Raw genomic sequence first — 11179 nt, forward strand, 5'->3', positions numbered from 1 at the left:
CCCTGTTTTCAGCAAATTTTGGTAGAGTGGGCGAGGAAGAGTATCAGTGAAAGGGAGGGTTTGGAGTCAAAGTAGTGATTTGAGAGTGTTTAAATCCATCCACTGTCGTTGCTATTTACTATCAGGAAGTAGATGAGACATTATAATTAATTCTAGTTTTTTAAGAAAAGGAAGTAGATGATTGAAAATGACCTCATACCTAGGGAATCTTTCCAAGTTATAAACATAAGAAAAATCTTATCTGGTTAGAGGACAAATATGTTGTTACATTTCAAAACGGAGGCCTAGCTGTAACCAGAAGAAAACATTGAAGTCCTAGCTAATTTTCTTAGGCCACATCTTGTGAAGCTAAGACTGCGCTAGCTGAGACTAGAACATGAAAAAAATAAACAGATGAAGGAAGAATTGATTGGTTATTTCTCATGAGCATTACTTAAATGACAATTTGCACATCTTTGCGACAAGCTTTCTGTATCATTATCTCAGTAGCCCATCCATGCCTTCATGCTAAGGTCATTGGGGGTCAAGTTCAGAGTTTCATGGTGCCTGCCTAGGCTTAACCTCTTCACCAAAATAAAGACACTAGCTCAATAGTAGAGATAACTTGCTTTTTAATCCTTCTTTCCTTTAGCTAGCCCCCTTTTCCTTTTCTTTTTTTCCTGACTTTGTGAGCCATGACAAAACACTAAATAACCAAAAGTTTATAATCAGTCACACCACATAACATCACCCACTACCCCCTTCTTTTCATCAGTCACTCTAGTCTCTCCTCTCCTCTATCTCCTCCCTCGCAACATGGATTTTAACTTATCCCTAATCCTCACCGCCCTCTTCTTCACATCCATACTTGTCAATCTTCCTAGCTTGACCACGTCCGACAGCGGCGAGTGTCCTTATCCTTGTTATCCTCCCCCCACCGGGACTGGTACCCCGATTGTCACAACACCACCGTCTCCGCCATCTCAGTCAGCAGGGACATTTTCACCTCCTTTATACCCTTCCCCGACTGGAAATTTACCATACTACTATCCACCACCTTTTGGTAACAACTTTAATGGGCCTCCACCTCCTGATCCTATCTTGCCATATTTTCCCTTCTACTACAGGAAGCCTCCTCATCAAGGAGATGTTTCTTCGGCAACCAGTCTTCCAAGGTCAACTCTTATGATGGCCACATCTAATATTATTGCTTTAGCTTTTCTGTATCTTTTTTTTGGCTGTTAAAGTGATTGAAAAATTTGATGTACGCAATTTTATCGCCTGTATGCTAATAAATATATAATTTTGTTTAATTAGTTGTAATATTTGAATTTATGTCATGCGAGGGAGAGGATACAGTATCAACATTTTAATTGCCACGTTTTTTCTAGTTGTACGTAGAAAGCGATTGGCTAGGGTTTACTTGCAAGTGAATTGTCTAGTTGTTCGTTTCCTATTTTTAATTTGTTATTGCAAGAACTTCGATATTTGTTTATAAAGGGAAATAGGATATGGTATTTACTTGTTTTAGCTCGGAAAATAAACATCAGGGATATTTGTTTATAAAGGGATCGGTCCGACTACTAGAGATCGAGGGATCGGTCCGACTACTAGAGATCGAGGGATCTTCTTCCTTAAGTCAAACGTTATGTATATATGGGAAGTAAAATTTCCAACATCGAAAATTTGTTTCTGGCTGGACTGAAAACATGGATTCGTTTTCTGTATGAAAGCTGTTCGAATATAACATAACTGGCATAAACTTATATATATATATATATATATATATATATATATATATATATATATATATATATATAGAAAGAAAAAAAGGGACGAAGTGAAGTGTTAGAAGATGCGGAGGAGGTGGTCCCAGAAGTTTGCCTTTTCGTTTGGTGATTCTTAATTAAGCTATAAAGTAATCTGCTTTCCTTTCTTTGCTTTTTTCTTATGGACAGTGGTATTGTTTTTTTTTTTTCCTGAAAATCTTTTTTTTCTCGATGTTCTTGGAGATTTTATAACTACTACATTAGAATAAAATAAATTATATCTTATAATTTTATTTTATTTATACCTCAATAATTTTGGTTAAAATAATTATTTAACATCGATTAAGTCATTTGTTTTGTTTGAATGAGAAAATTTAATCATACAGATATGAACCATAGTGGTGGGCTAGAACATTCATGATTCTAGAATTCGCGGAGGCCTTATGTCTTACATTGGTGTTGTTTACATGTCTTGAATCTCTTGATAAAAGCATCATAGTTTTATTAAGGGTTATGCACCTACCCTGAGAGAAAGGAAATCATGGTTCTAGTAGCATTATTTTCCTTCTCTCTCTTTTTTTTTCCGATTATATATACTCTCAAAGACACTAGTAATTCTTTTTATGGAGATTTAGGAACTAAGAATATTTACTCCATTATGGAGTCCAACGTTTGTTTAAAATTAATTTAAAATAAAGAAAAAATAAAAAATATATTTTTTTAAAAAAAAAAGTTTTTGAAATGCAAAAACAAAATTACTTGATGCATATCTTAATTCTCAATAGTCCTTTCTCTACTGCATTTGGTTACTCCTTGGCGAATTATAAAATAGGTCACACAAATCATGATTCATGTGAAGTATACCTGCAACATGATCAGCAGGATGAAATTCCTTAAAAGTAAAGAATATCATTTCTCATGATATAATATTAAGAATATCAGATTCTCTTTTAAATGATCAGGCAAACACTAATATTAGTCAATCTGTAAAAGTCTGGAATTAGTTAAGTAATCCTACAGGTTAGCTTACACACACACACACACACGCATCAAATGGCCTCTTTACCCATCACTTGGCTAAATTTGCAAAGGATATGCCTCCTGGGTCCTACTTTCCATTTAGCCGAGAGGGTTATTTTCAATGTGCTGGAGCAGAAATCACACTTTCTCCGGCATAATGGCCACATCTTTCAAGCACAAATAAAGACTAACTTTAATATTTTCGGCCCACCATTTCTATCAATGAAAGGAACCACTCTTTGAGGTAGCGGTCAAGTTTTGTAATAATTACCAGTAGATCAAATGCAAGCATTAAAGCCTAATTTTAGCATGCAAATACCTGTTGTTATAGACTTAATGGGATGCATCATCACGCAGCCTCTCTATTGCATAAGGGCGATCCTGTTGCCACAGTTTAGAAGTTCTGCTTAAGGGTGATTTGTCCAAGGTTTGTGACATCATTTCCTGGCATACCTTCTTTCTCCATTCTGTTTATTGTCCTTCGTTGTAGATTTTTTTCGTGATACAGACCATCGATGTAAGTTGGCGAATCAAGCCTCCCCCATTTCAAGACATTCATAGGTTGGACATAATCTAGTTTCATAATATATGGATGCTTCGTTTTTTCTTTTAATGAATTAGTATAAAAAATGCTTCATCGCGTAAACAAGGGTTACACATAGTTCATTGTACCTGAAAAAGAAAATCAAATAAAGTTCATGGTTTTTACTATATGATTTGCTGCCATTATCGCATTCATATATATCAGATGCTCAGCACAGATTGTAATGCAAGAGGCAAGGCACCTGATACAAACTAGACTCACTTCTGTTGGTGAGGTAGCAAGAATGAAAGGAAACAAGCTGCCATTCTTACCTATTCCATCGACATTGTTGATTTCGCTGCACACATGGAGGGAAAATGCTATTACCGTCAGTTGATTGAGACAATTTGTCATTTCGTTGCCGCTGATAATGAATAGCTGTTGTCTGTCCTGATTTGACCTTCGCTTCATTGGACTTGTATTCAAATTCATGGTATCAAACAGGCTAACAATATCATGATAGACGACTGTGTCGTATATTTGGAAAATATAAAAAATCACTCAATTCAGGATGGCTACACCAACAGCTAGATTACCCTTTCCAGTATTGCTTCCAATTTCAATGTGTTTTATACTTTTCCTCAACATCTCGCTGTTACTTCTGTGGCTTCTCGTTTTTGCTTTCCCTTCAACCTTCAGGTCTTTTGATACTCTGGTATTTTCTGATACTTGATGCCTTTGCAAACTAGCATCCTTCACCTTCCCTCTTTCATTCTTACCAGTGACACCAATTTTAGTTACAGCTTCTGGCTTGCGCCTATTATTGTTGGTTGGTTTAGTTTCACGAGCCCCAGAAACATTTCTTGCCTGATGATCAGTCCTTCCTGAGGGATCCCGCTGGTTAGTAGGTTTTACAGATTCATTAGCAGTGACGACTTGGTCATTTCCAGTCCTTGAAAGTAATTGTGATCTAGCAGCAGCTCCACTCCCTGGACTTGTTGACCTGTGTTGTACTTTAGCTGGTTTGTTTTTAGATGGTGAAGCCTGAGATAGAAGTACAAAAGCTGAATTTATTTCTGCCAACTAATAGTGTAAAGCGCAGATAACAAAACACAGAACTGCTCGAGGAAAAGAACAAACTATCAGCCTTAACAGTCATACTTCCAAAATTACAAAGAAGGGCTTGAGGCTGAACTATGAAGATATTGATGGGTGTGAAAATACATTATAGAGAATATAACTAATGATCTGGTGATGAAAGCCACCTTAATTTAATGACATTCTCATAAAATCTCTATCACCATATTTTGATGACAACACATACCTTCCTTCTTGAGAACACCTTTTTTTTCTCACATTTTCTTTTACTATGCTATTATTAACAATAAGTAGAAAGTTCATATAGGATTCCCCATACATTCCATAGGGTTTCATCCTTCAAGTTTGTTATAGATGTGCGTGTTTTTTAGCCCCAGGGAGAGAGAATAATAATACAAGAACTTGCTAGTCATTTCACTGACCTTTCTTTCTTTTTTCTATCCATGACCAATCTCTCTCTGATTTATAACTAAGTCCTACAAGCATAACCACATGTAAGTTTACACTCATTTCGCTTTGACCATTCTTAGTATTACAGCTTCAAACCATGTCTAACAGATGGAACCATTCTATCAACACCTTGGACACTTGGCAAATAACTTTTTATGAGGTGATAAAATATGCTTTGAACAAATATCAAGTAAACACACAACACTTCAAAGCATCTTAAGATGAAGATGGTACAATGTGAATGTACGGTAAGGCGAACCAACAACATTTACAACTCCTTGGTGGCAACTTATATTATCCGAATGCTATGAAACTGAAATTGCTGTGTAGTTCTTGCAATTTCAAGAAGTCAACATGATGCAATCTGAACAGCAGGAGGAAGCTAACTAGGCGCTTTAAAATTATTTACTTTCTCATTTTACATTAGTTTCCTCTTCATAAATAGTTGTCCACTACATCGTTCTTTCTCAACAACAATATATATCTGTAAATATGTGAATGAGCACGCACATATGTACTGCTGGCGAGATTCATATCAAATTAAGTTTATGAGACTTGCATTAAAATAAAACAAGAAGCAAACCAATTCCACAAGTGAGATCAGGGTAAAACACAGTTTTTGAGTAAAACCAAGTACACAATAACCCTAAGATTAACTAAGACGGTATGCAGATCTCATATCTACAATAATTAGGATCACTTGTAATGGAAAGCAGAAAAACTTCAAACACCACAATATTTTACCAAGCACACACCCACACAACGTTGCAGATTGAATTTATTACTTATGTATCCATAGATATAGGCTATAATAAGACAGCATCAAAATGCCAAAACTGCTAATGCGCTGTACCTTGTTCCCATCAGAGCCTGGTGATACAGCAACACGATAGAATGAAGGCATGGGTGCAGCTTTAAAATTAAGTCTTTCCCTGAATTTTTTAATTTCAGCCTTCTTCTGTTCCTACAAACACAGTAATTCATGCATCAGATACAGATAGAATTATGGAAAAGATATATCAAATTGCTATAAGATACGCTTGAGTCCATTACAAGCTTCATTCTCATTGAGGGATGATCCATATCACAATTAGAGAATTTTAGAAGATTATTAAAATTTGGCTTTGTAGAAGACTCTGCGTATAATGTAGCAATCTTCTTTTGACATAATGAAGTATCACAAGAGCAAGTACAATATCAATGCACTTACTGACAACAACAAGAGCCAGCTATTGGAGAATTTTTTACGTACTTGTGTTTTTGCTTGAATCTGATTCATTTCTGCCTCCTTAGCATGCAATTTTTCTTCCAACTTCATATAGAACTGAATCATATAACAAACGAGAAAAGGATTGAGCATTTAAATTTGACTGCTAGCCACAGAATAGTTAAATTCCGAACAACAGCAAGCTTGGTCACCTCTTTTCGCCTTTCTGCTCTTTCATCACTTTTGAAACTGAAGGCTGCAGCGCATGGCATTGTGTCTGGCTTTATTGAATTAACAATCTGCTTATTTCTGCATCACAATTACTCTATATCTAAGTTCAGGAAATAAAAAATGTTAAACCATTAGAGCATCAACTGATGATGTATGTTATGGACCTGTTCGCTCTTAGATGAGACATAGGTTCAACTTTTTTTGATCTAGATGGTGGAGATTCAAATTTATTTACTCTTGATGCCCTTTCACTGCACAACAATACAGACATCTTAAAGGCCGAAAACATGGAAGATGCAGGTTTGCAATTTGCACGAATCAGAAAGTACCTTCTATTCACAAGATGTAACCTTAAATTGCCACTTTCAGAATTCTGAGCACAAAAATAAAATTTGAAGTAAATAAAAGCAAAAGCCAAAAAGAGCGTTTTTAACTATAAAGTCAAATTGAAAATGAAAAATCAGCCAGTTTAGAATATCGATAACAAATTAATCCAAATGCTCACCTCTTCATTTTTAGCTCTATGCAACACACGTCTAGTAGGAGTGGTAGCTCGTGATGACTGCTTTTCTGATTTTGCTCTTTGTGGTGTTTCTCCTTCTCCTCTATTCTGAGTTTTTGCAGTAGTTTTTGACACGTTGTTAAGGATCTTCTGGAATTGACTGCCATTAATCGGAGACCTCATTCTGGGGTTCGTGGATTTACTTTCCACATAATCTCTCAGCTGGGATGACAAAATATCAAGAAACGCATATCAGGGTCAATTTAGCACGATTATAAAATGATAACAAGGATGGAAATTGTCAACAACAGCAGCAGTAGCAAGAATAACAGTAGTAAGAGCATATAGGCATGAGTTTGACATAGCAGAAAGCAAGATTAAACTGAATTACTGCCATTTTGTTGTTCGTGTTGTGTCCCTGTGCATACGTGCTTCGTTTATTTTTTATTAGTCATGTAGTATTTTTTATTTCTTTACACACCTTTGGAGAAAGATTTTGTTGATGCACTGGACTAGTGTTGTCAAGATCCTTGGCAGTTCCACTTTTTGGGGACAGAACAATTGTCACAGATGATTCATCTATTTTAGCAACATTATCATTAATGTTATCTTTCATTTCCATCTCTTGTTTGTCATTATTGAGATGCGACTCGTCAAGTCCAGTTTCAATTTGATGTGCTTCCTCAGGTTTAACATATTCACCCACACCTTTGACCGAAACATTAGCATCATCCAAAGCAGCTTCCACTGGAGATTCAGAAGACAGAACAATACGATCCTCTCTTTCACATTCAATGACCTCTAATTGTCCATGATAATCCGGATCCTCAGGGCTCTCATCAAAGCAAGCACGATGACTCTCATCATTTACATGATCAAACTGATCTCCTTGATTTCCATAATCAAATTCGTCACAGTCCACACTTTCCAGCACATCATCCTCACGGTGAGAATAATTGCAACTTCCGTTCATATCATCATCTTCTTCTCCTTGACCCAAATTTCCGTACTCGTCATCTTCGCAGTTCTGGCATCCCCTCCCACTCAGGCCATCAAGTGAATCCGGACGCAGAATACCCTTCTTCTTGAAATGGGCTTCAAAATAAGCTTTCTTCTGGATTACAGAACCTGGTTTTGAGCATTTTTCAACCTCTTCAAGATACCTATTGTGAGAAAAAGACGATCTTCTCTCCCAAGACAAGTCTTCTCTCTCAAATCTTCCAAAGGATATGGACCCAGAGTGCAGAGAATCTACCTGTCCAATCCAGAAATGTTAACAAATTCATAATATAGCCTCGCTAGCAGATCATCAAACAAGCAAAAAAAAAATTCAAGCAAGCCAATATCAAGTATCACAAACTAAAAGTTTTTTTTTTTTTTTTTTTTTTGCTGAACAATGAAGAAAAATTGATAACTTCCTCCCAGAACGAGAGAACATGAAAGTTTTCCAAGTAAAATTGATGGGTGACAAGTAAATAAAAATAAGACGTCAAGACAAAATTAGATAACTTTCAAGAACAAGATAAGTTACCTCAAAGCTAATGCAGTTGCTGAGGCTAAATGGTTCCTGAAATTCTCCCGCCATCACTTAAAATGAAGCACTAAGCTTTGCAGTGAGGGATCAGTAGCAGCAAGGACATGGATTGATCTGATGCTCTCTTTTCTTCTTTTCAGTTGAGACTTGAGATAAAAGTGTGCAAAGGGGACGCTTTTGCTTCGCTTGAAAAGTTGATCACCCATCCATCTCTTCCTAATCATGTCATGTGCCGGTAGTCTCTTTTTTGTCTTGTTTCCATTTTCTTTTTCTTTTTTTTTGGTAATACTCCGTTAGTTTCCACGTTCAGATTTGGGGATCGACGGTTCGGTTTTGGATCAGAGCGGTTGATCTAACGGAGTAGAAACGGAGGATTAGTAGACCACGTGGCAGTCTACTAAATTGCTGACATTCCAGCTGTCTTTAACTGAGAAAGTTTTGTGTGTGAGAGATATGTATCATATCCTGTATTGCTATTCGTAACGTGAATTAACAGTTATTATTTGCTTTTCTCTTCTCAAATTTCCCCAAAAAAAAGAGTCCTTCTTCTTTAGAAATTATAATAATTTGTATTTCTTGATTAGTAATTAGCTTTGCTTCTACTCCATCATCTGGGATTTTAATTTTAAGAAAGAGGTGGGGAAAATATTTTTATTTATTAATAATATCAGTTTTTTTTTATATGAATAATCTACTTAAAATTTGATATGAGAAATTGCTATCGATTTTATTAAAAAAAAAAATCATTCTTAATTTAAGAAAAAAATGAATTTCATTGCAAACGTCTAAATTAAATATATAAATATAAATAGAGACTGTTTGCATGATATTCCAATTATCTACCATTAATAGTTATTTCAGTTAATTAATTGTTTTATTTCTTTTATATTATCATGATTATCGCTGCACTTGGCATTAGCTTCCACTCAATCTGATCCTTCAAACAAGGCCTTCAGCAGGGAGTTAGGGTTGATGTGAAAGCGAGAGTTAGAACTCTTAGGATCTTTATTTTTCAACAGCCATTAGAGAGCATGCTTCGTTGAGTTAGGGTTATGGATGGGCTACAGTCGCTACATAATGCAGTTGATTAGCGACTTCAGAAAACCTACAGCCGGTATCCTATCTTCAATAAAAATGAAAGAGGAGAGGGAAAATCATTGAAGAAGTGAGTGCAATATCGCCCTTTTCCTCTTTATTGTAGCCTGACGTTGACAAGATAACACCTTCAAGAAAAGAAAGGAACAGATAAAATTGAGAGGCTGAGCCTTTTTGTGGTAGGTCAGAAGGATTACCATCACCGTTGAACCACATGTAAAGCCACCGTCGTCCTCAGTGTCTATTATACGGTGGCCAGGGGTTATGATATATACCACAAAGATCGTGCAGATATCGCAAATAAACCTTACCTCCATTCGGTTTCTCATTTAGCTTAGACATTTCGCTTGCCTATTACTCTTTCAAAATTCGATTTAGGTTCTTAAAAGTCTTGATTGATGGCCTGAGAATTCCAAAACACTCAATGTTTTGGACATACCGACCTTGGATACGACTGGTATACCCGACGTTGGTTTCTATACTCGAATGCATTTCTCTCTAATCAAACCTGATTTATACGTTACTGGCCACGAAAACAAATTGTACATGCAATTAATGTATGAGACTGTATCTTCTGGCCACTTGTCCTCTAGAGATTTGTCATCATCAATAAACAACTCATAAAAACTCAAAACCATAGCAATTTTTTTTTGTTTTTCCATGGCTTTCCCTGCTAGAAAAATAACAAATACAACAGAAAATACTGATAAAAAATTCTAAATTTCATTGGTAAATTACAATAATATTTACCAATAAAGTATTTCTTCATTGTGTTCCTTGATACATATTGGTAAAAATTTTCCATTAGTGTATATTGAATAAGTTACAATTAGAAATAAATAAATGAAAAAAATGATGTGTAATTATTACAAAAGATATTAGCAACGAAATAAACTTATCGATAGTTTTAAGTTATAATTTGACAATCGACCTTCCCTCTCTCTCTACCCTATTTTTTTTTCTTTTTCTTCTTCTTTTTTTTACAAAAAACAATAAAAATATCATTAGTTACTCGTTTATTTTGTGTGATTCTGAAAAATAAGAAAAATAAAAAATTTCTCTTACTAGTTGGTCTCGTCATAGCAATAAATAAGAATAGCTAAACAAGTTTATAACTTATGTGATACGTTTCAGTTAACAAGGTCCGAACAACAAATGAAATGTTCCTTGTGAAGTCAAAACTCGAGCATTACACGGCTACTTGGGAATTTCTTTCCTTCATTTTGTAGGCTAGTGACATAGGTTGGCTCAATTTGATGGAGCGTGCCCATAAAATAAAATAAAAATATTTTTTATTTTTTTAACTTAAAATTTAAAATTAGTGGCCAAAAAGGTGTTTTTTTAGCGGTGTAACTCTTGAGATTTTTTTTTAGCAGAGTTTAATTTTTCAAATCCTGAATATCCATTATCATCGAAAACAATTATTGAATTATATATAAAATATCATTTATAAATTTATTTCACGTGAACAAAAATGAAATAGAACAGTTGAATGATTTTGATCGTGGAAGACTCCTCATGACTCATGCCACCGCAAGAAGAAGTTAGCAAACAAGGGTGTCGTTTGGTTAACAAATGGTCCTGTGCTGGTGAACAAAATAATATATTGGCAGGGACAGCTTCTAAAAAAGGTGTTTGACCTATATCTATTTGGGACTTGACTTGAATTGAATCTTAATTTAAAGTTATGTCTAAAATTTTAGCATGTTTGGAATGAATTACAATTTAGGATTTGGTGTAAATTTGGAAGAAATTGATTACAAATTATTTT

At 35.2% G+C, this 11179-nt stretch overlaps 1 protein-coding gene across 2 annotated transcripts; it reads right to left on the minus strand.

Moving 5' to 3' along the window:
* Positions 1–3745: 3745 nt before the first annotated feature.
* On the minus strand, positions 3746–8553 carry LOC133696943 (protein WVD2-like 7). Of its 2 annotated transcripts, none has more exons than XM_062119241.1 (9): positions 8311–8552; positions 7261–8034; positions 6783–7001; positions 6607–6650; positions 6442–6528; positions 6259–6355; positions 6092–6163; positions 5693–5803; positions 3746–4335 (listed from the first exon to the last, which is right to left on the minus strand). In XM_062119241.1, the coding sequence occupies exons 1-9, from the start codon at positions 8362–8364 to the stop codon at positions 3853–3855; spliced, it is 1941 nt and encodes a 646-aa protein (XP_061975225.1). In that variant the 5' UTR covers positions 8365–8552; the 3' UTR covers positions 3746–3852. The 2 variants fall into 2 exon arrangements, with proteins under 2 accessions (XP_061975225.1, XP_061975226.1); XM_062119242.1 differs by lacking the exon at positions 3746–4335 and adding an exon at positions 4356–4865 and having other exon boundaries at positions 8311–8553.
* Between the last annotated feature and the right edge of the window lie 2626 nt (positions 8554–11179).

Source organism: Populus nigra, chromosome 6, assembly GCF_951802175.1.
Source record: "Populus nigra chromosome 6, ddPopNigr1.1, whole genome shotgun sequence".
Lineage (NCBI taxonomy): Eukaryota > Viridiplantae > Streptophyta > Magnoliopsida > Malpighiales > Salicaceae > Populus > Populus nigra.

Excerpts from the sequence above, each read along its gene's own strand:
- LOC133696943 (XM_062119241.1), bottom strand. The coding sequence starts at position 8,364 with ATGGCGGGAGAATTTCAGGAACCATTTAGCCTCAGCAACTGCATTAGC. Across the intron at positions 6,529-6,606 it reads TTACATCTTGTGAATAGAAG|TGAAAGGGCATCAAGAGTAA; the intron begins GTACTTTCTGAT and ends ATTGTTGTGCAG. Across the intron at positions 5,804-6,091 it reads AGATTCAAGCAAAAACACAA|GAACAGAAGAAGGCTGAAAT; the intron begins GTACGTAAAAAA and ends CTGTGTTTGTAG.